The sequence below is a fragment of the Bombus flavifrons genome, chromosome 12 (genome assembly GCF_040668555.2).
Source record: "Bombus flavifrons isolate JBK064 chromosome 12, iyBomFlav1_principal, whole genome shotgun sequence".
Lineage (NCBI taxonomy): Eukaryota > Metazoa > Arthropoda > Insecta > Hymenoptera > Apidae > Bombus > Bombus flavifrons.
The window spans coordinates 10,194,940-10,222,672 of NC_138453.1; the positions used below are offsets into that span (position 1 = coordinate 10,194,940).

Sequence of the window (27,733 nt, forward strand, 5' to 3'; positions counted from 1 at the left end):
CCCGCGTATGTTTCATAAGATCTTTACGCTCGATTCTCCCCCGTGCATTACGTCCATTTCAAAGATCACGTAGAAAAAAGTCGTGCAGTTAACGACGCTTGGCTAGGTAACGTGATGAAGTCCGACAGATTAATTTCGCGCGAGAAAATCGTAACTTTTTTTTGCCACGTTGACGACTTGCTAACGATCAGACAGTATGGCAAAAACAAGCAACGAGCAACGACCGAACACGTAATTCAGTAAGGCTTTTTAGTGTTTTTAGTGACAGCATGTACGATGTTCAGTAAATAATCCTCGTCACAAAGAGTTGATCGATTCATTCAAAATACATAATTGTGAAAGAACCCTAAACTTTTCAACTTTTATAGATACGACACGCGATTAGAACAGATGATCCACGTGTTTCTAAGTTATCGTTGTAATTCCATTTTAACGCTATGTTGGTTCTACAGTTACGAAACGAGAATAAACTGCCTCTCTATCGTTTCTCTTCCTTCCAGTGAATATACTCTGTCTTGTTGAGGGAAGAACAGAAAGATCGTCAGTGTCAAACAGATGCAAGTGAGATACAATGATTTTCTTCGTATTCGATAATTCATAAAGTGAAAGATTTAGCACTTCTGAATGTTAAATTGCGATGTACGCAATGCCATAAAAGTATCACTTGCATTCCTTTGGTGTTTCATTTATGAATCGAAAGTTTGTTGACGATTTTATGATTGTAAGATGCAATGCGACATAAACAGAGGTCCTTGGACGAACAACGCGAAACAGCCGGGAAAGGAACATCGGGCCACGTAATACAGGAATCAAGAGAAGTGCGAGTGTCGACGCGATAGAGGAAATTGTCTGACTACGCTCCCTTTTCGGAAGCCGGTAGCGGTAACGCATCCCCTCGCGAATCGAGTTAAGCAGAGCGAGCGAGAGAGGATGCTTTTCGCTCACCCTCCACGCAGAATTCCTCCCTCTGCCTTTCAAACGAAAAGGGAGTCGGGGGATCAAAATCTAGTCGAATCTTGGCGGTCGCGCTCGTAGCATATCGAACCTGGGAAAAATGAAATTCCCGCCACCGGTCGATAACACGCCGGTTTCCAACGTTGTTAGGGGTTGCAGGAAGAAAACGCTTCCCCGTAGAGTGCTCAAGAGCCAGCAGTCGAAGGGATATTGCTGTGATAAAACAATACTCGAGCAAACGAGAGAGGTTGAGAAAATATGCCCGGACAAAATCCATCGAGTCCGACTATACACGCTCGTTCTTAAGTTTTAGAGCACTTGAACTAGAAGAAGATAAGATAAAACTAAAAAAAATCACTAGGAACTTATATAAAATCTTTGGGATTGTTGTTTCGTTAGTAGATTATTGCGCAAGCGAGCTCAGCTATTCTATTATTTATGAACCGGAGCGTGTTCTAAAATTTGTCTGCGCTCGAAGATTTGTTTCTTGCCAGTGATTTCACAATTTCAACACTGTCGTCATTTTTACCGAAGCAGACGCAAACGTAGCGTCGATGCATCATAAAAGATTAAAATGACTGTGTCTTTGAGTATACTTCCAGTAGGATGAACGTGGAAAGCAACGAGAACAAACGACATGTTTTCGTACGTTTCTTGTTTCCGGGTCAGACACCATTTGCCATCGATTTGACAAAGTGTGAAAATGCAAGTTACGCAACGATGCGACAAATACGAGGAAGTTGCGAATAGCGACTGATATTTGAGAAACTTTTCCACCTATATTTAAACACGGTTTCACGGGGGAATCGTTGAATTTCCATTCATTTGAATTAGACCGCCCACTACAGAGGTTACACCTCAAAGCCTAATTTATTCAACCAGATTGATATGTCAACAAGGAATTGCTTCGTTTAACGCACTATTCAATCTTCCCTCTTTTTTCATTAATATTTCCATTAGCAAAGATATATCTATTTCTTCCTGGTTCACGTTTCAACTCTAAGACGATAAACAATACTTACGTGCTTTAGAATTTTCTTGAGCAACATTGCAGGTCATAAAATGACCCATGAAAGTATAGAAAAATTGTATGAATACATTACGTGCCTTACACGAAACTTTTCCAAATTTCATACTGTATTTTTTATTGATTTTATACTGATTTTTTTTACTAAGAATATCTTTGCAATAAGTGACTCATGTTATTAAATTACAGATTTTGTCAATATAATCACGATGGTCGTGCCTCGTTATGGTACTAATGAAATTTCGAAAAATTTTGTATAACACATATAGTATATTCGTAAGAAGTTTCAATCTAAACGTTCAAATATTTTCGTGAGCCACTGTACGTTCGTTATTTTCCCCGTATTTTCACAGATTTCCCTCCGCCACATTTTCTTGGTGGTACTGTACAAAACGAGTATAGGTATACCATGGGGAATCCCATTTGTACCGGCGTGGCGCGTCTACCGGCGAGCGTATTGCTTGGCAGACGTATTTGCGTACGCGTGTTTGGGGTGCATGAGGGTGCATTCGTTTACCCGAAACTCGATTTCGAAGCTTCGGTAATTGAATTTCAAATACGTCTGCGTAGCCGTTGATACGTTTAAAGCCAACATACGAGGCATTTAAGAATATCGTATTCCTTACTGTCCAACTCGCGATTATTAAAACAAGAAGCAAAGCAATCTACTTTATGTAATAATTTCGTTTCTCTATATTTTATTCTTCCTGTATCAGCACAGTCAAGACATAAATTTATCTTTCTTATGGATAAATACTCGATAAGCCAAGTTACAGTGGTCACATAGTAATTTTGAAAGTACATTTCGTCAACATTCGTTAAATTCTCATTGAACTATTTTTGGTTCATCTGTTACTGCAGCAAAATGCAGCAACATCCGCAGTCTGTTCTTTTACTACAAATCGAATCTAGTTTTCTCAGTTTCACTCAATTTCGGTGAATATCACGAATAAAACACTCGTTAAATCGTTTCTTTCACTAGAACTAATTCCGAGATCTCTCTGTTACAGGAAGAAAATGTGGAGCTCGGTTACTGCGGCTGGCAGTGAAAATGGGCCCGCACCACCTTCCAGAAGCAAGCACAGCGCTACTTTGCTCGCAGGGCACGTATATCTCCTTGGCGGACGAAACGGCAATCTTCCTCTCAAAGACCTCTGGCGATACAGCCTCGGTAAGTGATAATTACTATCGCTTTCAATTCTTGCTCGACGATATGTACGAATAGTTAGTAGGGAGCTTTGCAACTAACGACGGAATTATGGAAAGCGAAAAGGGAAAGTGGAATTAGTGGGTGGAAAAAATCCTTGTAATTACAAGAGGTATTAATACACGACGTCTGAGTAACTTGAATACGGTACACGAACAACATCTCTGACCAACGCACCCTACCATCTCGCTCGGTGAACGAGGGTGCGCGACGGAATTTAAACGGGGTTCAGTCTGATCAATAATACGCCATTATTAAAGCCCACGTATATCAACTAAATCCGCCGGCGATACTCCACAATTACGACTGTTTCCACGGAGATCAGACGTACGCGAATTAATTGCACCCTCATGTGATAATCCATGGCTTATACGCGTCATAACCAGCACCGTGCGTTTGGCTATTTCGTCTCGTAACCGTAAAACCAGCCGAAACACTTCGATTCTTATACGAGACGTCTAGAAGCAAAGTGCAAGTGATATTTCACTGATATATGGAGTGAATCGCATTTCAAGTTCAGAAGAGTCAAAAATATCGTAGGTAGAGTGTCTTGAGGTAAAAATTAAGTGATATTTATTTACATGCTTTTGACATTAGCAATCTTCTGGTAAACAATGTTTTGTGAGAAAAAGAGATATAAAACGTGAAACAACACATTTTAGAATCGTCTTAGCTGTAGGAAATTTATGTTCCCAAAGTTTATCCTTCTGAATCATCTAAAAACGAGTAAACATTAGGATAGCATACTAAGCGAGGCAGTGTATTGGAAATTGAATCGAGAATGTTGAAGCGATTTTAGAGTTATGAGACGTATCGTATCAATCATTTCGTAGCATCGCGTTCAAATCGATCAGTTTCTTCAATTGCGAATTATTTGCTGGAAACCACGCTTAGTCTTAGCAGAAAAAGTTTACTAAGAATCGAATAAAATCTCTTATTCGGCTTAAATAGCCGACCACGTAGAGCCTAGCCAAGTTTCGATCTGCTTGACTGGCAACACACTAAACGTATTCCCTGTGGTCTCTGCATCGACCGATATCGGAATCAGCCAGCGAATTCACGCGAGCGGATTTTAAATTGGTCAAAGTCCCCGTTACGTTCTTTTAGGAAAGAGACGTTTAAATCGTGCGATGATCCGAACCAGAACACGTTACTGTGGATAATTCGACGTTGTACGCAAAATACGAGGCGAAATCCTAAAATGAATTTGCAATGGTTGATGGTACGTCCACGAGGTGCTCTATTCATCAGAAGGGATTGTACGGCTACGACTTCGGGTGAATATTAAAGCGGCATCGGAAGGGTTGCATGTTGGCGGTTTGTCTCCTGGGGGCAAATACTATCAGAGTAACCCCCTGGCATGTTTTAAAAGCATAGCATTGTCGATACTTGATCTTGCAAAAATATTGTGATACCTCGAAGAACCGTAAGAGTACTTCGTCCTTGTATGTTTTGTTTCACCCTCTTTTGCGATTGGTGGGGATTTCAAAGGGTTCTTGTCCTTTATTTTCTATTTATTAAATCGATATCTATTCTAAAACTTTAATGACGATGGTAAAACCCCAATAGCGTGCAGATATTTGTTTCAATCGTTGTATGACACATCGATTTCTTTAATACATTTTTCAACAAGCTGTTAACCTAAACACGAACGAGTGTATTATAAACATTTGTCGAATGAAAACGAGCGAAATAACATTTTTTGATATTTGCCTTTGAAGTTGTGATAAGTGCGTTGATACAACATATTGAAATGAACTAGTGTGATAGCCACTCACGTGCCTTGATCCATTTTTACATCGAATGCCTAATTTGTGACGAGTTTGATAAAGATTATAGCGGATCGATCGTTTCTACTCGCTTCGAGTCGATTATTTTCTTTTTCTGCCATCAAAGCCATCGGAACTTTATCCTGTGAACAGCATTTTTCGAACAAAAGGGTGCATAGCTTCGTAGCCAGCTAGATATGACACGTGTTCGTAATCAATGTCGGGCATCTCTAGTGTCAGTCTAGGAGAGCCGCAACTACTTCAGCCAACACATTATGCTTCTTACGTAAATTTCGTACGCTTTGTTCTCGAGCACGTTCCAGTGCGAAGCTGCGATTCGAACGTTTTTACCGTAGAGGAACACTCTTTTGATTTTCGTTGGAAAATACAGAAGAACAGCGAGAGGTGGAATGTGGAAGAAAGAATCTTTTGTTCGGCATCGGGCAAGAAAAATCTCGTCCTTCCTTTATTCATACGATATAACGTAACTTCATGCCCCGCTGATTTCCTTTGCCTTTATTTTTCTGAGCGGATTAGGGGAGCGTCCCTTTTCTCTTTTCGTAAAACTTCCGAAGGGTAAAAAAGAACGTCTATCTCTTGTTAAACCCATGCAATAAAGGAACAAGTTTTAACGCACCCTTCAAAGCGTCATCAACTTAACGTTGAATGAATTTAGATTTATTCGATCTGCTTTTACGTAGATTACGTAAAAATCACGCTCTGATTCTTGCAAAAAAGAAGAACGATGTTTTGTCAGCGTACAAGGTGTCTTTGCAATCGTAATATAGACCCACAAGGAGCAATTCTTTATGAAAAAATAAATTATAATAAAATTCTGAGCATGAGGCTTCGTCCTCGAGTAAAACGCGATTTTGGAAATTTACTCGACGCAAAACCTTCATTCCGCACTTTTCACTTACTTTTTTCACGAGGAATCGTTTCTTACTCGGTTGCACCATGATTGCACAGACACCCTGTGGTTTTTGTTTTAATACGCGAGTCGCGGTATAATTATTTCTCGTACATTTCGTTCTTTTTTCTTCGCGTCCTTGGCACTGCTTGCATTTAATCCCTCGAACACGCTGCAACATTCGCCGTCGTCCCTCTGTTTCTAAGAAGCCCCGACCGCTTGGAGGATTTATTTCAGGGCAGCAGATTGCCGAGGCGGGTGAAAGTGTGATTTAGCGCGTCGAAAAAGATTTCTAGATACCCCTGAGATTACGATTCCCTTTGCGTGTCTTCCTTTTAATTTTGCACGGTGTTGCATCGATGTAGTAATTTCACACGAACACCCGTGCACTCTCGTTCGCAAGTGTCGAGACATTGGCTGGTCTCATACAAAGCATCGACAACTGACTCGAATCGATTCCGAATATTCAAACGGACTTCAGATTTGTTTGGAGCTTACCGATAAATATGTAACGAACAGGTGTCCTGATATTTATGGCTGGCAGTGTAAGCGAGTTTCTGAAGATATGCCGAAAAATAAGGGCACCGCTTGTGCCGTTAAGTGGCACGGCATTCTTTATCCTAGCAAAAACTAGGACAACTGTATGCATACACGTTGCACGTTACAGCGGAAACAGGTAATTAAAGCGTGCAACAACGGCATACATTAAAAAAACTGCAGCCGCTAAATTAAGCATACCGTCTGGATGCGGAACACGCGACACCGATAAGACGAACCTCTTTGTTCCTTCACTCTGTCGCAATTCTTTTAATCGCGACTTCATCATCCCCCTAGCGGAAAAATGCACAAAGCCAGAGTCGCGTAAATCTTGTTTATCCAGCTTGATGCAAAGAGAGAAAGAGAGAAAGAGAGAGAGAGAAAGAGAGAGTCTGGAATATGAAAACGTTTGGAATAACGAGCTGACGGGTTAACCCTTTCTTTATTTTCTTTACAGCCGACAGTAAATGGGAGGAATTGCATCCTGGGGGAGAAAGACCGCCAGCACTTCAGGAACACAGCGCGGTAGCTTACAAGGATTGCCTTTACATTTTCGGGGGTGAGCTCGGCTTTTCCGCAGGCACGGAAACGCCACTTTGGGTTTACAATGTCAAGGTAACGTATCACCCAAGGCAAACCGGATTGCACCCTCTCTCGAAGAACATTACACGTGTCGCGGTAAACTTCGTTCGATCGAATCGGAAGTATCGAGATGCGTCTTGATTGCGAACTTGCGTTGCTCATACCAGGGGAAATGTTATGGCTCAAAGTAAAACGGAAATTAAAAATACTAAAATGTCTTTGGAGACTTGCTCCTTGAGAAAATCGGGATATACGTTTGTATACATACAAGTATATCCAATAAAAGATATTTCAAGCCACGTAAATAACGAGTTTACACAAGTAGAGTGGTTTCAACTTCCTGGAATTCGAGTAGCGAGACTTCTAATATCTACGACTCAAATGAATAACAATGTTATTTACTGCCGCGCTATAAGTGACTAAGATAATATAAGATAACTATACGTAAAGTAAGATAAGGTCTATATAAGACGAGATATATATATATAAATAATTACGAAAATGAATTTCAATAGGAAATTGATTTCTATTTATACGAGATTCCCGTAAACGAACCGTCAGCTATGCGTACCGGTTAAATTCGTTAAGAAGATTTAGTTTCATTCGAATTTAGGCGATTCGATTTGACGGAGCCGCGGCAGCCTCGAGGTATTTGGCCCTATGATGCTCCTGGCGTCGAGGGTTTCGACACCCTCGGTTGAACAAACCAGACGAAGGACCATGTTGGCCTTGATTGACAATATCTTGCTCCGATGCTTTTCATTTAGTCCCATTTACTGAAATTCGATGGAATATACAAAACGACGATTTTAGGAATTACGCATAAAGCGAATAGAGGGGAAATCTTCTTGGTTGCTCGTTTGGAACGAGAGCTATTAGACAATAGCTCTTCCTCAAAGTTCTTGCCACTTCATGCAGTATAACGATAGGTTTCGTACGATTGTTCGCTATGCTTGTCTCATGGTTGTCCTTAGTTGTAGTTTACTGGTTCCTGAACCCAACCCTCTCTTTTTCCACTCCCCTAGAAGACAAGTTGTCATGTACATCCGATAGGTCGGGTCGTAGTTTGTCTTTTACGTCGTTTCTATCGATGTTGTGGTTTCCTCTGGGTATTATTCTTTCATCTGTCTTCAGCGTCATCAGCAGCCCCTATGCACCACTTCTTGTGTCCTTCCTTGCAGATCGGGTAACGTGATTAAGGCTTTTGCAAGCTGTGCTATCATGCTATGTACAGAGTGATCTAGAAATCGTGGTATATTCGAAAAGGAAGTTGAAAACGTAGAACTATATTTTCTCCCGTATTTCGACTTAAGTTTTTTCGACCTATATCGCGATCAATCACGAGTCTCTGACCGCCATCTTGTTATTCTCGTGATGATTGACCGTCGTGGATGCATCATTCGTCACTGTCATCTCCAATTTACCGCCATTACCTTTCAAAGGTATCGAGTTCCATCGATCGATGCACACATCGTGCCATATATTTGTTTGTTCCGACAAGCGACTATCTCGTGTCACGTGAAAAATCGATATAACTGAAGATTACAGGGGAGAGACATAATAAGTTACGTTTTTTTATCTTTTAAAGAGCTGTAGCGTCTACCGATAAAGTTTATCATGTTTTTCCCGTGTGATTATTTACTGTATTCGATATTCGACAACATCTGACAATTCTTTCATGCTTGCAGTTTAACTAGAGTAATTTTTTTGACAACAGCTGGTGTCAACAGCCCTTCCTTCCATTTCGTACCCTCGAAATTGAATGGCGCTTATCCTCCCAAGGGTTCCTCTTCCCTCAACCTGTATACCATTAAAAATTGATAAACCCGGGGCACATATGAAACGTGGTATCAGTTTCACCTTAATAATTCCTCTCCTTTCAGCAATATGCACTTGTGAAAAATGAGGATATTAGAAAGTATAAACACAAATGATGTCTTTGTTTAATTCTTTATAAATTATCGAGGAAAGTCAGAAAGAAAATGAAGGTGGCAGATGAAAAAAAACTATGAATCTATCAGATCATTTCTCCCTACAACTATTTCTTCTCCTGTCGTGTCTTTCCCCACGTGATCTTAAGATTACACGACCCGCCTACTTTTCTCTTTTTAATTTTCCCTAAAATCCGAACTTTCTTTACTGCGTTGCTATGGTTACTCTTGGCCCGTTTGTTTTTATTCATTGGACCATGTCGAAGGCCTGGGATATTCCCCGTTGCTTGTCTCTTCGCAATGTATTATTGAAATCCGCGTTACGAATCCGTCAGGCGAACCCGATTGGTTAAGCCGGAGGGGTTGCTTCGTGGTATGCTCTCTTTCCACTCTCTTTCTCATCTTCCCTCCGCTTCGTTAAAATTCTCTCTTGCTTACGTCTCTCGAAGTCGGAAGAGAAATTTCATCCCGTCGAATATTTTTTTCTTTTTTTTTTAAATTTATGGCAGCCGCTCGATTTAGTGCGAAGACGCGAAGATTCATCGATATATCGCGCGTCTGTTTAAAGTTTTACAGCGATTCGCGTAATTGATGATACCCAACTGTTCTCTCGCTAATTTTACAGCGTTTTAACGTGGATGGCGAATTTAGCTAGTATTCCACCCTTTCGCAACCCCCTCGTACCGTAATACAGGGTAGACGCAAGTGGCTATACAGACCTATCAACTTTAGGCACGTACTTGGAGTTACGTAATTACTTTCAGCACCCCTGCTATATAGCTTATATACCGTCCTTCCATCTTCCTTCCTTTGCATGTACGATCGCAGACCCTTGGCTAAGCCAACGCATTTGCTTCTTTCTCTTTGACGCTACACATTGACGGACTGGAGCGAAAGGCTCGCTGTGATCGCCACTATGCTTCAAAAGATACGAATGTCGGTGCTATCTCACATATGACAACGCACAGAAGAAATATTGGTAATTGATTTCACGAGAAAACGAACGAATGACAAAATACACATTTAATGCTGAAGTTTAAATGTAGAGCTAGTTCTGATATAAATAGATTTGGTTAACAATGTATTGGAATTAAAAGTTGTTCTTCTATACGAAGTAGAAAATGTGACTTGTTATGTTCTTCTGTGGTCTTCGTATTTAAATGCGGTCGAAAATTCTCATTCTCATGTCATAATACATACGGACATCGGTTATGTTTCTATTAAATATAGAACAGGTAAATAGAGGAGAGCGCCGCTATCCTTCGAAAACAAATCGTGCGTTGCTTATGTCCTACATATTTTCATCAGTATTTTTTCAAGGTAAACGATTAAAAATAGATCGATGCATTTAACCAACTAACGATATTTTATGCTTCTCTTTATTCTACACGTCATTCCGCCCCCCTTTTTTTTTTTTTTTTGAATAATTCAAAATACGATAATGCCGAAGAAGCTGTCATTAGACCTGAGATATCAAGCTGGAATCTACTCGAACGACAAAATAGGGGAATGACGAATTAGAACTCTTGTGTGCCTTTTGTTACGTGCAACCCCAGTTATATCCGCCATTCAGAAACCTTCAGTCTGGTCGAAATTGGAGAATTCTCGCGTCTATTGTCACCTGACTCGAATGATTAACCCTTTGATACTCGCTAAGATTACCAAAAGACTAAAAGCCTAATATCGTCAAACTTTATCAATATAATTGTGGCACCTGGATTTTATTACGATGCCAATAAAATTTCAAAACGTTTCCTTCTTAAAGACGCCTACAAGCGCTTCAATACTTTGTTTGAATATCAACTAAATACTCGAACGTTTGACGAGTACAAGAAGTATCCGGATTTTTCTGTACATTCGAGAATTTGTTATTTGTAGACCAACATGTGGAGGAAAGTAAGAGCGCAGAGAGGTTGTGCGGTTCCCAGAGGTCGAAGAGGCCATACTGCTTTAGTTCATCGTGGTCAGATGCTCATTTACGGTGGTTATCAAGATCTACGTGGCAGTTCTCCAGAATTGTGGGCATTCCATTTCGGTAAAATTTCACAATTTTTACGATTAAACTGTTGACATTTATGCAAATTCATATCTTTGTAGAAGCAATTAAACGAATAGCGCTTAGACAAAATGTTTCACCCAATGCACTTCGTTTCTTATACTTTATTTTATATACAGGGTGGTTGGTAACTGGTGGTACAAGCGGAAAGGGGCTGATTCTACGCGAAAAAAGAAGTCGCAAATATAGAATAAAAATTTTTCGTTTGAGACTTTGTTTTCGAGAAAATCGACTTTGAATTTTCGCTCGGTACGCGTGCACTTTATCACGTCTCGTTATAACGGATCTCACTGTAGATCGTTGTCTCGATGGAAAAATGTAAAAAAAAGAAAAATTAAAAAGAATGATTTTTATTCTATATTTTCGACTTCTTTTTTCGCGTAGAATCACCCCCCTTCCGCTTGTACCACCAGTTACCAACCACCCTGTATATTTGAATATTATGTGTATTGTATGTATATTCTCGCATCTTGAAATTTCCCATAAGCGCGTAAGAATCGGAAATCTATTAATGATGTACATATTTTGAAAGGTGGCTGACGATACGATCGATAATGTACGTTTTAGAAACGGAATCGTGGCATCTTCTTTCCTCCAGCGAAAGCGGGCCAGCAGCGAGGCACAAACACTCGGCAGTTTTACACGGTGACGCCATGTACATTTATGGGGGTATGACCGACCTACAAGAGAGAAGCGATTGCTGGCGATGGGATGTGAAGACCGCTTCCTGGTGTCTGTTGAAGAACAAACCAGGACCAGGACCTCTACATGGACACGCAGCCTGCAGGCTTCCCAGTTGTATGCTAATTTTCGGTGGAGAAAGCGGTGGTCTAGCTACGAACGAACTATGGAGGTTTCATTTCGGTAAAAAATCCAAACATTAGTAGCACAACGATTTTGTTCGTCGAAAAAGATACGAGGTGTGAAACTTCTTGAAAGGTACGGAAACGTGGGAGAAATTATCAGTGCCAGGTCCTAAACCCCAGCCAAGAGCGGAAAGCGTTGCATTAGCAGTTTCCGAACTGATAATTCGAGGGACCAATATCGACAATTCGAAACCAAAACCGAGAAATCAAAGGACGAGACTTTGTAACAATAGGATATCACCCAATGAAGCACCGGCTAGACCGAGCTTTCTTAAAGAAATTTCGAAATTGTCGCAAATTAATCTATCGCGGCTAAGTCATCCGACAAAGTGCAGCTATTCCGTTTTAAGTGGCCAAGATGACAACGAGGAAAGTCCGCAAGAGGTATGTTTCCTTTTTTAGTTATGTTTGTATTAAGTATCCGGACATTTATCTATATTGAACAAGGTGTATTTCAATTACAAAATAGTGAATAAATCGAATCGCTGTAATTTTATCCTTTATAACTACCATAGTTACGTACGATAGATTACGACGCGATTAAATTGACTTTTAATAGTCAATTGGTATGCGATAATATAACTGTGTTTCTAATTTCCTTCAAACCTTTAAAAATTATTTTGTTAATTGACAAGCTCCTTATTTTCAAATTCTGTAATTTCTAAATTACAACAGAAATTAACTCTGCTGCATTTTCGACATAATTACATTCTCCTAATCTGTATACTCTGGTCAAAATCGAATACCGTTGAAATACACGTCAAACAAAGTGCCCGGATACTTATAAAAAAATAGTTTGTTTTTACCATTCCCTCGTACTCGTATTATATGCACACGTATCAAGCTTTATATCTGCACAGAAAACGCATGTGACAAATGAGCCTGCCTGCAGGCGAATACGTACTATCCGTTTCAGCAAGTGGACTCCGAGGTTGTCGAGCCATCTACGGGTATGGTGAAATCACGAAGCGCTAATACGTTAGCTCGTAGAAGACAGAAACCGCCGGAAACAACATATAAAAACGTGGACACGAACAATTGCAACAACGCAACCGGTGGTCCCGGCATGACAAGAGATCCTATCTCGGTACCGAATTTCCGCGCTCTGACCTTGCCCACTCCGGTCCTGACACCTGTAGAAGCAGCCAGGCTTGTTTTCGTCGACCCAGACGAAAATAGCGACAACGAAGAACGAAAGGAACCTCCTACCTCTAGGCTGATAGAAGTTCAAGAGGAAAGGCGGTAAGTGCACTTTCGTACTGCTATTTTTGTAGGCGGAAGCGTCACTAGGTGGATGAAAAAGCGATACGATCCGTAAAATAAAGTATTAATTGGTAACAACGACCGATGTAATCACAACCATACGTGTATACACTTGCGTTGAAAAATAGAGCACCTTCTTTTTAGTTTTTACTTATTTTTAGTAATCGATGTAAATTACTAATTTCAAATTAAATATATTTTCTAGTAAAATTTGTAATATCTCAGCATTCTATTCTTCATCATTGAAATCTATCAATTTTCACTATCGACGGAATTTCCTTTACTATATCGCTTCCACCTACTTTACAATCTACTACGTTACGATCGCAACGAAAGTTACATAAGGAGTACAGAGATGAAGATCCTTGGAAATTTCCAGAGACTTCGCGGCTGTGCATCAGGCCTGTCAGCCGACACGAGGCGAGAGTTACAGCTCACACCTTTACGAAGCGGCGCTACAAACACCAAAAACACCGACCACGTCAAAAATTCCTACGTCCGCGTCGGTTCGATTCGCTGACTTAGAAGAAGGTGAAGAATCGACGTCGGACTACGCGAGTATAGAAGCCCGTAGTCCCGGTGATCCACTCGCCGACGACGATTGGCAATCAGGACGAAAGAGCAAACAGTATCGCCCCATAGTTACCCCATCGACGATACGCGAAGGTCAATTCGGCTTTTGTAATCCAAATTACCTCGGACTGGATGAAACGAAGAGTCATCATCAGCAACAGCAACAATCTCAGGATGGCAAGTACGCGAGATTATTGAACAGTCCACCGGACAGTGTCTTGGAGGACGAACCGGGCAGATCGGCCTCGCAAACGTTTGCGGAATTACTAGAACTTCAAGAAATCAAAAGGGTACCAAGAGCGCCGCCTAAAAGTTTACCATTAGGCTCTCCATCGAGGAGAGCAGTGAGTGCGTCGAGAGCCGAGAGACAACGAGCTAAGGTTGCTGCGGCTGACATCAAGGAAACCGAGACACCATCGTATGGACCAGCACCGCTTTATGTTTTTTTAGTTGGCGGGAAAGAAAAGGGTCAGGTGACGGTGTTCGCGAGGCCCGTTTCTTTGTGGAAATTGCAATTAGCACCACACATTTTTTAAAAACGATAAGTATGTTTATTGGTTTTATGCATTTTTACACGAATAGTTCCATGAAATCGAGCGATCGATTTTCTTTGAAAGACTTGCCTGTTGCTCTTGAAGAGCGAATAATCGATAAACGCAATTTCCTAATGCCAAATGAAGACTGCAGGGGAAGAATACGATAAGCCAAATTTCACACTTTTTATAGAGAGTTTCGAGATTCGGCACGTTATCAATTCGCCTCGTGTTACCAAAATTATCTTTTTATTTGGTTTTAAAAATTTTAGAATTATTGTTGTAATATCAAAATGTTGCTTTTGACTTAATAATTATATCTTTGCCTTACACAAAACTTCGTCAACTCATCGTTAATTTTAAAAGATTTACATGTTTGAATCTAATAAATTGTAATCACGAGGTAACATCAAAATCAGAGAATCATTAGAAATATACTTATTATATTCTTCACCTATGGTCTCCAAATGTTACGTCGTTGTAGTTAGAGGAATTTCTTAATCTCTTACTGCGTTTATTATCGAAGACAACGTATCTGTTTCGTTGACGTGCATTTACGTGCTTCTTAATAAGTTTAATTATAAAAAGTCTTCAGCTCTTTGAAGTATCGATATCGGAAATTATGCAATTAATATAATTTATCGTGCAATATCAAATGTGATTAGGACAGCGAAGTACTCGAGTTTGCAGCGACAGATTTTAAACTGAACATAGTTATCGTTATTTCAGTATCTTCTTTAAAATATTCTTCTTTAACTATATTAAACTATATTGCTTACATTAAACTATAATAATTTAATTATTTCCGTTTTATTACTCGTTTACTTTGCTACTTACATTTAATAATAAATGTAGTAGTACACAAAACGTTTTACGGTAGATCAGTGAATGGAAACGCGTAGATACATGGAAAGTTCATATTGAACCGGTTCATTTAAGACGATTGTTCTACGGTTTTATTTATTTATAACGAAATAAGCAGTCACATGGAACAGATGTTCATACCAAAGCGCAAGTCAAACACGAGTGAAATGAATAACCAACCCTTTATCTACGAATGCGTCCTGTCAGTCTTAAGTGGTATACAATAAGTCTCATAGAATGTTATAAAAATTTACGATTAAGATCGATACGTTAGATCCTAGGTTTACCATAAATGATATAATTTTTCATACTATGGTAGATAGACGTGTAATACGGAGTGCTAGATTATTCAAATTTTTTGACGCGATATTTAAAGATATAAAATAATAACATCAGAAATCTCGCCCGATCTGCGCTTAACTGCCATCGACTGTGAACACGGATATGCATAGAAAATAAAATAGAATTAATATCCATAAGTTCGAAGTGTAACGATCGACGTTAAAAGCATTCTGAATATTAATGGAAATCGGTGTGTGATTGTGCCCAATGTGAATAATTAAAGTACGTTTCAATTATTCTGTGGAGATTAGATTTTTATAAAAAAAAAAAAGATGACTCTAAGTGAAATTTCGTCGGTAAACGTGAACTAGAGTAGAATCTAAGGAAGCTATCAATGAAGATAACTGTGTCGAGTTTTTCTTTTAATTTCATCACGAAAGGAGACACTTGTAACGCGCGAAACGTACAATCGTATATAAAAGAAAAACTATTGTGTTCCAAGACGTTTTAGCGAATATAAAACAAAGGTACGAATCATTGAAGTCAAAAAGTCTCCACTATGATTATATTTATGACGGTAGCGTATCATAGATCCGGTATATATACCATAAGTGAAAGAAACGATAAAATATGGGAGGTCTCTTGTTCATGTAGAGTTTTTATGCCCGCAAAGGCCCAATACATGTAATCCATCCATATAGTAGCAAAGGTCAACGTGGCACCTCATAGGCTGAATATTAAAAATCATAATTTTTAGTCATTTTTAGAGGTACAATAATAATAATTTTAATTTTAGATATACTTACAAATAGGAAAGGTTATTTGGCTAACAGTTAATTTTACACGTAAAATGTTTTAAGATAACAAAGCTACGATTGGTTAAAGGGCATGTGCAATATGTATAGGTGCATATTAAGTATCCTTTGTTGAATTAAACGCTCTGTTTAGTAAGAATATTTGGTAATATTCAGCTAGAGGCCGCAGGCACCCGAAAAATTAAAGTTTTCCATTCGTAGCACTAGTCAATTTTACATTTCACAAAATCAGTGTACAAACGTTAAGATAAATGTTTTTTCGTGATGTCATTTTTCTCCTAGAATCTCCTAACCTAGAATTTGTTAATTTTCAGATATACATATTAGTATGTACAGTATTAATCCGTGATCCATTTTTGCATTGTATGCATGATCGTTGCCCATAATCTTGACCATTTTGCCAAGCAGCTAGTAACCATAGTTAATTAATTAGTCGTACGAAGTATACATACTAGTATACCGCCGTCGAATTTTCGATTGTCCTACGTACATGTTCCATATTTAAGACGAGTTCAAACGATTCCGTATGACGTGCAGTTTAATTTAACGAGTTGGAAATTTTGCGATTTAAAATGAAAATGAAAGCGAAGCATTGCATATTTTAAATAATTAACATTCCCGCGTCATTATTATTTTAAGTTGTACGTATGCGTAACGCAGTCTGATAGTCAATTATAATCGTGTCATTAAATATGTCCATTGCCAAATAATACTTCTCTTTAGAACGTCATGCCTCGTTAAAACGAGATTCAGAGTATAAGCTCGAAGACGTGGGTTAAACCCGAAAAAAAAAAAGAAATTGAGAAAAAAAAGAATAACAGTGTAGCTGATTTGAGTGCCTGTAACTTCATGCAAATATATGCATCTCATATTTTTCTGCGCACGAACGATTTTTCGGAAAAAACAATTCACTGTGTTGTCTTCTGGCTTATGCTTCTCTTTAAAGTTACCAGTGACTACATGTCGTACAAACGAGGCGCATGGAAATAAAATAACAGTAAAAGGCGGCATTATGATATAATATGCCGATGGAAGGAAAATAAATCGCGCGTTGTTCCAGTCGAATTTCATATCACAGAACGCAGTATTTTTTCAACGAGTAAGCCTTGAAGCAGATGACCCGCACTCTGATTTTTTCTATGTTAAATGTCAGACAATATATGTATGTATATTATATGTACATCTATTTATATGTCTCCATTTAAATGAATAGCTACGAGGATTAACACCATTTTGTAAATATGGTGATGACAAAAGTATCGTGTAAGTTATCAACATCTGTCCAACATATAAAGATTTTATTAATTATTACTATCTTTGAACTGTAAGTTAACGTAAAACAAATAACTAGATTTGTATGAATCGTTAAGTTACATACAGTACTTTGTTTTAACGCGACAAATGTATTATTTATTATTTGCATTCGAGTTTATGTATGTAACTATTAATCATAAATACCATAATCAAATTGTGGTATTGATATAGTTTGATAAAGTGAAATACAATAATTTAGTATCAGCCACACGTCCTAGTTTATATTTTTAAAAAAAGCCAATATACTATGGGGTAAATACCTTCTGTAGTTTGTTCAAAGGCAGTTCCGTCGATTACGGAGGAGACCACACATTCTCATTTTCATTTCACACACACATACACATGAACACACACAACCATTCCTGCCCTGACCTCCGACACAAGGGCGATATTGATAAGGCTTTAATTATAAATCACATGGCATTGTAGCCTTGAGGTGACTGGCAGCACTGCCCTTGAATTAGCTAGCGAAAGGATTGCCCTATAAACTATATCTTCTACACGGCCATATAAATGATTCATATGACCGTAATCTTCTACCCTTCCATTTTACCTAAAGTCCAAAAATATCTATATCTACTAGTAACTAGTAACGAACGGCCAACCATTTACAGCAAAGAACTTTCTTTGGAGAGTAAAAAACGTCCCTAGGATATGGCGCGCAGTTTGATCAACTTATTTTCATAAGCAAAAATGCGTCAAGACAGTTGTGCAGTGACGTATGTTACATTCGAGAGACTAATTCACAAGGTTCGATTTTAAAGAAAATTTAAACTGAGACTTTAGTTGGGGTTGGGGTTATATTTAGCCAGAAATAATCTTCGCGAAATTCGAAAAAATTTTGTATCAAAGAAAAGGAAACCTTATTGACGAAGTTATCGTTGAAATCTATATAAGGCAAATTGCAGAAGAACAAAATAGAATTTTGAGTGTGCTGCTCAGTGGTAAAAATGTGCTTTTTACCGGCAGCGCGTGTAGCGGCATATCTGTAAAGTAAATATGTAAAATATAAATATATTGAAATGGAATATTCATAGAAACCAACTATTCTTTGATAGTTTATTAAAAAAAGTAAAAGTTTTTACATCTTACTGCATACAGTGATAATAACAAAGCATAAATACATTTTATTTTTCTCTCTGTCTAATAAATCACACATTTAATAATTTCATTTACATCAGTAATCATCGACAGTTATTTCTATCGGTGGTATATAACGCCACGTATGTCCAGCGTTTATCAATTCCGAACAAAGAACTGGCGTATTTGGAGTTGACTCTTTACTACTACATTGAATATCTATTTTATACTGTCCAGCTGTAAAGAATACTACACGACATTCGTGATAAACTCGTCCATATTCCTGTAACTAAAAAAGAATAGAAAGAAAGAGAAGGAAATGTAATTATTAGGACTGTATATATTTTTATCACTAAAATAACTTACTGCTGGAAGCATGACTCTATTTGCGCCAGCAATGGATAATCTCGTTTCTAATTGATAATTATTTACACCATTATGGTGATCCTGATAAAAATTTATAGTTAACATAAGATCACTTAGTGGATGTTCCAAAGCATTACATATCCCTATTCCGACACTAACGCATTCACCTAAACTACACGTAAGTTCATCTTGTGCCTTTACAGTTACATCGTTTATTTTGATTTCTGAAAAACATTTATCAATTTAATATAGGGTAGTTAAAGGATCATAATTATACGACAATTATTCAAACATACCCCATTGTAAGGGACTCATTCTAACGAGATCCAACATATCTTGGGTGAGAGTGATGCCAGAAAGGGTTGCTTTACCGATCGATTCCGTGCCCAATAATTGCCACCGTAAGTCAACTAATGAAGCTATATGTTCGGAACAAACTTTTTGTAGTTCTCCGATATCACCTGCCCCATTTAACTATCAATAAAATAGAAACTATTTGTTAATTGTAAGATTTCTTAATTGTAATATGAATAAAAGATATTCTTTATTACCATTGATAATTTATTAAGTGGACATCTATCAACCGGTACAGGAATTCTACAAGGCTCTTTACCCTCCATGTATATACATTTAGTTTGTGTATAATGCAATTCCATTTCATGATTAGTCATATTTGTTAAATCTAACACGAGATAAAACTGTGACGGCCTGGAAATATACATATACGTATTTAGATCGAAATATGAGATATGACTCTTTCGTTAAGCGCTTACGTTTCTGCCGGAAGTACATCCCAATTTGTAATTTGTACACTAGGCAACATCTCAATTGTGATAAAAACTGATGATATACGACAATAACCTGCCGTTAGACCTGTGCCACCCGAATACTTTATTTTCAATTGCCCTTCGACATTTGAAGTATGTAATGGAACTGCAAGCTTGGATAAACGCGAACTTGCCAAAGAAGAATGGCCCGAATGAGAACTTAAACCTGATCTGAATGACGAAGTTAATTCGGATTGTCTCTTTGTATGCGACGGAGAACTTAATCTAGATGGTAATGAGCTGTGTCCTGAATGAGACATTAAGCTGCTAGGCTGACTGAGATACGTACTGCTGCTAATATCTAAAAGATATTTAATATATAATAATTTATTACACTGTCATTGTATTGAAAGAAAAAGATAGAAGCAATATATCATATTACCATTTCGCGATGTAGGTGCTATAAAATCTGTAGCCGCATATAAATACAATGTAAGACTGGCACTAGCGCCGGGTTGTATGGGTAACTGTGCCATAAAATTTTTATCGCTCCATTTAAATATTTTACTTTCGAGTAATGTGTCTAATGTTGATTGTATTGATAGTTCGATTGTTTCGATAGGAACTTGGCCAATATTTGTAATTGTTACAGTACATTCGGCACTACAGCATAGAAATGGCTATTAGGTTCCAGTATAAAGGTCATATATTTATTATTATAATTATTTATAATAGACATACCTTTCTCCACCATATAGTGATATACTTGCGCTAGTCACTATATTGTCTCCGGAGCTAAAGCTTGCAGTTTGAGGTAAACTTGTGACTACTTCTATTCTCGGTAAAGCTGGAACTACCTCGACAGTATATTGAGAGTGAACCATTCCCTCCATATACCTTAATCTACAATTTGATTTCACCCCTAATGTATGCGTACTAAAGCCGAGAATCTCTAAATCTCCAATTTCTTTAGGCCTGCCCGCTAATGTTACCGCAATTGGTCCTGATTCAGCAGGAAGCGTAATACTTTCGGGAATTGACTCGAATACTACACCATTTGTAAGAAGCCTCATATTGGAAACGTGAAGTTCAAACGGTAAGGGATTAATAAGTTGCATGGATACTTCGCAAATATCACCTTCAACCCATAAATAATCTGTAACCATTTATATTTATTATATAGTAAATTATAAATAATATAATTTTGTAGGCAACATCTAATCGATATATGCACGTACCAACTTTACTCTTAGATATATTTTTCCTCTCTAAAGATCCAAAGTTAATGGGTGTAAATAAAAATGGACCATGATCTTCTTTGACTCTTTCAATCTTTTGAGGTTGAAGATGTGGTTGCATATTTTTTAAAATAAATGATTTAGTTTTTGGAATATTCGTTAAATTAGCAGGCGGTATAACTGTCCCAGAATCTAAAACCTATTGGGAACAATTTTACTTTCAACACTGAAAACGTTATCCTAACATTTTCCTAAAACTTACGAGAGGTACGGGAGCGCCTTCGCATTGTTGAGATACATTTTGAAGTTGCAAAGCAGTTTCTTTACGTTCATTAGGAGTTAAGTAATTGTACATCGTTTGAAGTAGAAATGTCATGTGTCTCGTCGCCAATGCTGGATTACCCATGCGATTAGCGGCAGTAACAAGTTCATTTATTACCTGAATTTGTATAACTGGCCAGCCTCTATGGTTTTCTATACAAACAAATTTTCCCTTAACGCTAACGCGTTACGACACGATGCAAAATTATATCATAAAAAAAATTACCAGGAGACATATCAACAGGATCTAAGGACAATTTAAATCCAGAAGTAGCTTGTAACATTAAATTATAACACTGTTGCCAATCTGGATTAGGATTATTTTGAGATACATGTCTTGTTGCAGCTAATCTTAGACAAAATGATGCTTTTCTTATGAAACCAAAACTTGTGTATAAATCTGATAATGTAGTGAACCGATCAATCTAAAATATTGTATAATTTCTTGTTATTGTCATTTAGTAAATTAATAACATTCTCGCGTAAACTACATACTTTTTCTTGCTCACTTAATGGTAAATTTATAAGTATGACATTATTTAAGTATGAAGCAGCTTGTAAAGTACAATTTTGCTCTATTGAAATTCTTGTAGCCTTAAAGCTAGCTTCTGTCTCAATTATTCCAGCATATTGATATTTACTGTAATGTACTATTGCCTCGCGATACTTTTTTGATATTTCTTCAGGTAGCAAAATATGTGGCATATTACTCTTTACCACCTCTATAGCTGGGGGTGATAGCAAAGTTGCCACAGCTTGTGAACCTCTTCTATATATAGTGAAATATTATCCATTCTTTATCCAAAGCATTAAATTTCCATTTCTGAAATTAATTTATTCTATACATACCTCTGCTTACCTGGACTTCCTTCCTGAAGAGAAGAGTTTCTCTGCAATGGAAGACTTCTACACATATTTGGATATAGCACTAAAGCAGATGCAGCACATAAACCTTCAAATGCTGCTCCTAGCCACAACCAGTCATTTACAGCTTGTAGTACGCTAGCTGCAGAATTATAATTGCTCAAAGCATCTGCTGGTAAACCAGCTTGGAGACATAAATCACCCAAATGTTTTGTCATGCGACCTACACATCTTTTTCTATTATTCCTAGATTCAAGATCTAATCCTATGAAATCTTTCTTTTCAAAAGGAGCTAGTAAAAGAGAGACCCGGTCTATCTTTTCTCTTGATCTTTCTAATCTTTTGGATTCCAATATCCAGAATAAAGAATTGAGACACTCCATTACATGAACTTCGAGATCAGGACATGTCTCATCTGTATAAAATACAGCTCTAGTTTTGAAATTCGAAGGTGTACTATATGATGCTGGTGGTTCATGAGCATTATTTGATTCTAATGGCCCAAAAAGAATAGCACGTGAATCATACAATGTAGCACTGTACTTTACTTTTAAAGTCTCATGGACTCTGCACAACTCGTTTAACTCCACTTGATTGTCGTATTTGCCAAAAGTAATTAACCCTAACAATCTTCTGTGAGTTTGAAAATCTCCCCAATCGTTATTTTCAACAGGATGTTCTCTAACGAATCTAGCAAGAATTTCGCGCGTTCCACCAGTAGAATCGACCACAGAGAATCTGCTGCCTGCTTTCATTATTCGTTCACATAACCTGGTAATAGTCTTTTGTTTGATTTGTGTGCCAATAGGCCTCAAAAGTAGAAGCAATGCTGCATGATCATGAGCAGTTTGCTCGTAATCAGGATGAGACATCTTGTTGTCGGGTACCGGACTCGACAAAATAACACTAATAGCCGAGCGCATTTATATCACTCACTTCCTAGTAGTACTTTACGGTACCTAGGTTTACATAGATAATAACTTTGCCTGCGGTATTACGGATATATGATAATTCTTTAATCCGACAATTATATCCCGCGTTCATCATAACAATATTTAATACTACATTTCACTTTGATAATTGTTGTGTTACTACACTTGCAGGGACGACAAATAACAAACTGCCATGTTTAAGGCATATCAAATGCGCGTGCGTTATAAGATGTTTATCATATTTATATCACATACGTATTAGCAGAGGAAATTAGTAATCATAGAGGAACGAAAACTTATTAAAGAACACAAAATAAGGATAAGAAATGACAAAAATATAAATAATGAGAAAGGAAACAAAGTAAAATATAGGTATTGAGTAACTTTTAATTCTAGGGAGTATACATTTTATTTAAAGTTTGTACAGAATTGGCACATTGCTAATATACAATACGAAATATTATATTTTTACCTAAAGATTCTATGAAGATTATATCAATAGAAAAAATTGATATGATGAAATATTACATAAATGTAATAAAAAATCAGAGATTAAAAGTGTAATGTGCAGTTTTTATACTATGGAAATTGTTTAAATATGCACAAACATATCGAATATAATTAAGCGTCATTGTTTAAAATACTTGAATAGTCATATAAATTGAATAGTTAAAAAAAGATATGGATCTTTTTTTTAAAAGAATTAACAAATATTCTTATTTAAATAACAAAGATACCCTGGACATAGTAATAAATAGTGGTTATATTCCAAATAATAAAATGAATAAGCATTACATATTTGTTAGGTATTATGTAAATATGAAGAACGATTTAAATATACTTTTATATATTACCATTCCTTTTATATATGATAAATAATGAAAACTTCCAACTATTCCCATTAACTTTTTAGTTAAAAAAATCGAATAATAAGTATTATAAAGATATTAATTTTTTTAATATGACTTATATCTTTATCTTTTTATTATATCTTTTTATATATGTGGAATATAAACGCACTACTATACCTGATTTATATATAGTAATAGTAATATGAAAGACGTACATATATATCTCTAAAAAAATAAGATATAAAATTAACTTTAAAGTACGAATTCAAGTCTATTTTAAAAATCTGGTGTAGAATGGTCCATAAGTGTTTTCAACAAACTGTTGTTCATTCTGAAAAATATTATTTCGATAAAATATTTGCAATATAGTTAGACATAATGTTATATACTAACGAAAATGTACTTTTTAATCATGTGGTCAAAAATATACGATGGAATAATCGTCAACGTGATTATACTCCCGCCTTTCCCAATCTCTTCCGTGACTTCTTTGTCTTTTAACCCTATAACATTCTAAACCATTTTGTGGAAAAGATATTATTCGAACTTATTAACTGTAATACACATATAAATTTATTATGTCATAGCAAACCTTTCCATTAACTTCTAATATTTGATGATTTGTTAAAAGTCCATTTTTGGCAGCAGAAGAATCTTTAATTAAAGAGACTATTTTTCCGTTTCTGAACTGAAATCCGATATATTTTATCCTATCTTTGTGCATTGTTACTGTGCGTTCAAATGGTCTAGAATTGACAAAATTTAATAAAAAAAAAATAGTACAATTATAATTTTACTGACTAAAAAGGATATGTAACTGACCTGTCCCTTACTATTACTTTAATGCCATTAATGTCAGCGTTTCTGAACATTTTGTGAACTTGTTCCATTGTATATCCAGCAACAGAGACATCATTGATACTCAAAATTTGGTCTCCAAATCGTAACCCAGCAAGTGCAGCAGGCGAATTTTGCCTTACTAGGCATACGAAAATGCCATTATCTACATTATTAACTCTCATACCAATTTTACCATCTTTATCCTTGCATAATATCAACTATAACGATAAAATAAAAAGATTATTCCTTTTCAAGATATAAGATACTACTATTTTATATATATTATATAACATAAATATGGAAAAATACTTACTTCTCTTATACCATTTGTAACTTGTGCTTTCTGTAATCCTAAAGACTGGCCAGATAATGGTGCAACCATACCTGCTAAAGGACCTGAGGTTATAGGTGTACGTACCAACATCTGAAACATAGATTTTTTATAGTTATTTTGCTGTAAATTGTAAGTTAGTTAAAGTCCTATTATATCACTTACATTCCGTTTAACACGAGAATATTCGGGCATATTTTGTGCTATCATTTCTTCAGTAAGTTCCAAACCCATATATTCTCCTAATGAAGGATATAACATATTAGAAAGGGTATTATGCGCAGGTGCAGATGGTTCAGTTTGTTCTTGCGATATAGGTAGAACATTGTGTTGTGACTCCATTTGTAGTTGAGCCTGCAAATATGACATAAATTAATATATATATATATATATATGTCGGGTTAAGGTTGGAATTTTGGGCGTTTGATGAACCTTCACTCGAATTTATACAAGTAATAGCGTAGATCGGATGGTCGAGATGTTGATGGTAACGAATTCAGGTTCGATAACGAATCCACGGTCAACGGGATGACGAATACGAAGTGATACACGTATGACTTAACGTACACTTAAAACTTAACTGAATGAACTGAATGAACTGCAGTCCAAGTGGAACTGCCCTTATATATTCTTCTCCCCACCTCTCGGGTCAATCTTTGTTTTTAAGGAGAGCTATATAATTATCCTATACCTCTGTCAGGTACACGTCCCTCCTGTGACCGTAGCTACGTTCAGTGACCCGTTATGTCACTTCGAGCCCAAGCCCATTGTCATAAAATCGGATTAGAACATTAAAACTATTTCTTAGTTTTCTTACTTAACTGTAGCTATAGTAAAAGTCTGGACTAGGGTATTGGGGTTTTTCCCAACATTCCAAAAGGGAAGCCCCGATGTCCTTTCATCTTCGAAATATAATATATGTCGGAGATGGAAGGACAGCGGGACTTTCCGTCTGGAATGTTGGGAAAAACCCCAATACCCTAATCCAGACTTTTACTGTAGCTACACTTAAGCAATAAAAAATAAGAAATAGTTATAATGTTCCAACCTGGTTTTATGACGATGGGTTCGGGCTCAAGGTGACATAGCGGGTCACTAGACGTAGCCACGGTCACGGGAGGGACGTGTACCTGACAAAGGGATAGAATGATTATATGGCTTTCCTTAAAAACAAAGATTGACCCGAGAGGTGGAGAGAGGAATATGTAAGGACAGTTCCACTTGGATTTTTTTTTTCGCTCTTCTATTTCCTTTGGCTTGGAGTTCTTGCAGATAAGTTACTTGTACTTGTAGTCATACGTGGATCAGATTACATTCGTCATCCCGTTGACTGTGGATTCGTTAACGAACCTGAAGCCATTGTCACTAGCTTCGCGAGTGCCTAATCGTCGTGATTAACTGCCAAGATTGTAACAACCCCATTATTGCAAAAAACTACACCTGTGTTGTACCGCATCAATGGCTAATTCCCGAGAAGATACATCTGACGCCCACAACCTTACTCCCAGTGGTAATCCGACATATATAATATGTGAAATAATGGATAACTTTATAGTTAAAAATATATATAGCTAAAAGTTTGATCTTACCTTCATCATATGATCCACCTTCAAGTCTTCGAGAGTTGGATACAGAGACATTTTGTATAGATTTTGCTGAAAATAAATGTACCTATATAAAATATGTTTTTAAGGAACAATTTGTTTGTTAATTGTGAAATGAGGCAATAAACAAGGATGTAAAATTATTTATCGCAATTTAAAACAGTGACAGTATAAACAAAACAGAAATAGATGTATGAAATTTAAAACATAGTAAATATGCAATAATATATATAATATCGTAATTCAGCCGACGATCATCTGCATACCGATGCGATGAATGTACTGGATATCTAAGACATCTTGCACAAATGTTTATACCTAGATACAAGTTTAAATACTACACCTCTAAAAAGATGATTAATAAAATACGATACTCCTATCACGATGCACAAAGCCTCTGGTCAACGTTTCACTACTTTATGTAAAAAACACGAAATTACACGTCTTATACGTCATGAGAGGCACTTGAAGCATCATTGATAACCTACAAGTGATGAACAAAACAGCTCTTCCAATGGGATGTGTCAACGTCGATTCCGTTAGAGCAATTTATTGATTGGTTTACGCTGTTGCATATAACGTGCAATCAGAAGCTATTGGCTTACCATTGCCTCTACGTTCCATCACATGTACAATCTCTATTTTAGTGACCAATGATCTTCCAAATTCTCTTGTAACCGCGCCAAGGCGCATCTATTTAAAAATACATCCATCATATCAATGATTTCATTAATAAGGTTAAATCAAATAAGTTATACACCATTTTTTATTCTTCGACAAACATACATTTACTAGAGTATTGATATTCCCGCACATAAATTTTAATTAACAGCTACTTTGTTCTAAAAGTTCTTAAGTTACAAGATATTCTACACTTTAATAATCGTATAATTTTCTAAAGTAGGGATACGAAGAGATATTTTACATGATTATCAAATATTCATGATGCAATTCTGTATTGAATTATAAACCGAGATCTAAAGCGAATATGATAGAGTTTACACGGGAAGAATATAAAAATTTATGGAATTTTTAAAAAGGAGGTACAAAATTGAA

The 27,733-nt window shown here is 36.9% G+C and overlaps 3 protein-coding genes across 12 annotated transcripts in view; 1 reads left to right on the forward strand and 2 right to left on the reverse strand.

The window, feature by feature from the left end:
- LOC138185665 (uncharacterized) overlaps positions 1-19,479 on the forward strand; it is a 28,211-nt gene extending 8,732 nt beyond the window's left edge. For 5 of the 7 annotated variants that reach the window (XM_069124789.1, XM_069124785.1, XM_069124787.1 and 2 more), the window contains 9 exons: positions 2,992-3,152; positions 6,862-7,019; positions 10,796-10,952; positions 11,541-11,837; positions 11,913-12,223; positions 12,732-13,081; positions 13,482-18,554; positions 18,665-19,107; positions 19,182-19,479. In XM_069124789.1, the coding sequence (XP_068980890.1) occupies positions 2,999-3,152; positions 6,862-7,019; positions 10,796-10,952; positions 11,541-11,837; positions 11,913-12,223; positions 12,732-13,081; positions 13,482-14,211 (2,157 nt within the window). In that variant the 5' untranslated portion in view covers positions 2,992-2,998 and the 3' untranslated portion in view covers positions 14,212-18,554; positions 18,665-19,107; positions 19,182-19,479. The remainder of the gene's footprint in view (positions 1-2,991; positions 3,153-6,861; positions 7,020-10,795; positions 10,953-11,540; positions 11,838-11,912; positions 12,224-12,731; positions 13,082-13,481; positions 18,555-18,664; positions 19,108-19,181) is intronic. The other 2 variants (XM_069124786.1, XM_069124792.1) reach the window with 2 other exon arrangements.
- brun (trafficking protein particle complex subunit brun) lies at positions 18,548-23,277 on the reverse strand. 3 transcript variants are annotated; one of them, XM_069124774.1, is made up of 12 exons: positions 22,105-23,277; positions 21,751-22,024; positions 21,482-21,680; positions 21,197-21,408; positions 20,935-21,133; positions 20,438-20,852; positions 20,139-20,359; positions 19,703-20,057; positions 19,481-19,637; positions 19,226-19,403; positions 18,930-19,153; positions 18,548-18,846 (listed from the first exon to the last, which is right to left on the reverse strand). In XM_069124774.1, exons 1-12 carry the CDS (start codon positions 23,040-23,042, stop codon positions 18,661-18,663), a joined length of 3,558 nt encoding a protein of 1,185 aa, XP_068980875.1. In that variant the 5' UTR covers positions 23,043-23,277; the 3' UTR covers positions 18,548-18,660. The 3 variants fall into 3 exon arrangements, with proteins under 3 accessions (XP_068980875.1, XP_068980874.1, XP_068980876.1); XM_069124773.1 differs by having other exon boundaries at positions 18,548-18,852; positions 22,105-23,276; XM_069124775.1 differs by lacking the exons at positions 21,482-21,680; positions 21,751-22,024 and having other exon boundaries at positions 18,548-18,852; positions 22,115-23,276.
- Positions 23,278-24,083: 806 nt separating this feature from the next.
- Positions 24,084-27,193, reverse strand: LOC138185672 (syntenin-1). Of its 2 annotated transcripts, none has more exons than XM_069124802.1 (8): positions 27,021-27,193; positions 26,663-26,728; positions 25,239-25,427; positions 25,056-25,166; positions 24,725-24,960; positions 24,495-24,648; positions 24,306-24,415; positions 24,084-24,233 (listed from the first exon to the last, which is right to left on the reverse strand). In XM_069124802.1, exons 2-8 carry the CDS (start codon positions 26,711-26,713, stop codon positions 24,179-24,181), a joined length of 906 nt encoding a protein of 301 aa, XP_068980903.1. In that variant the 5' UTR covers positions 26,714-26,728; positions 27,021-27,193; the 3' UTR covers positions 24,084-24,178. The 2 variants fall into 2 exon arrangements, with proteins under 2 accessions (XP_068980903.1, XP_068980905.1); XM_069124804.1 differs by lacking the exon at positions 27,021-27,193 and adding an exon at positions 26,944-26,962.
- Positions 27,194-27,733: the final 540 nt, after the last annotated feature.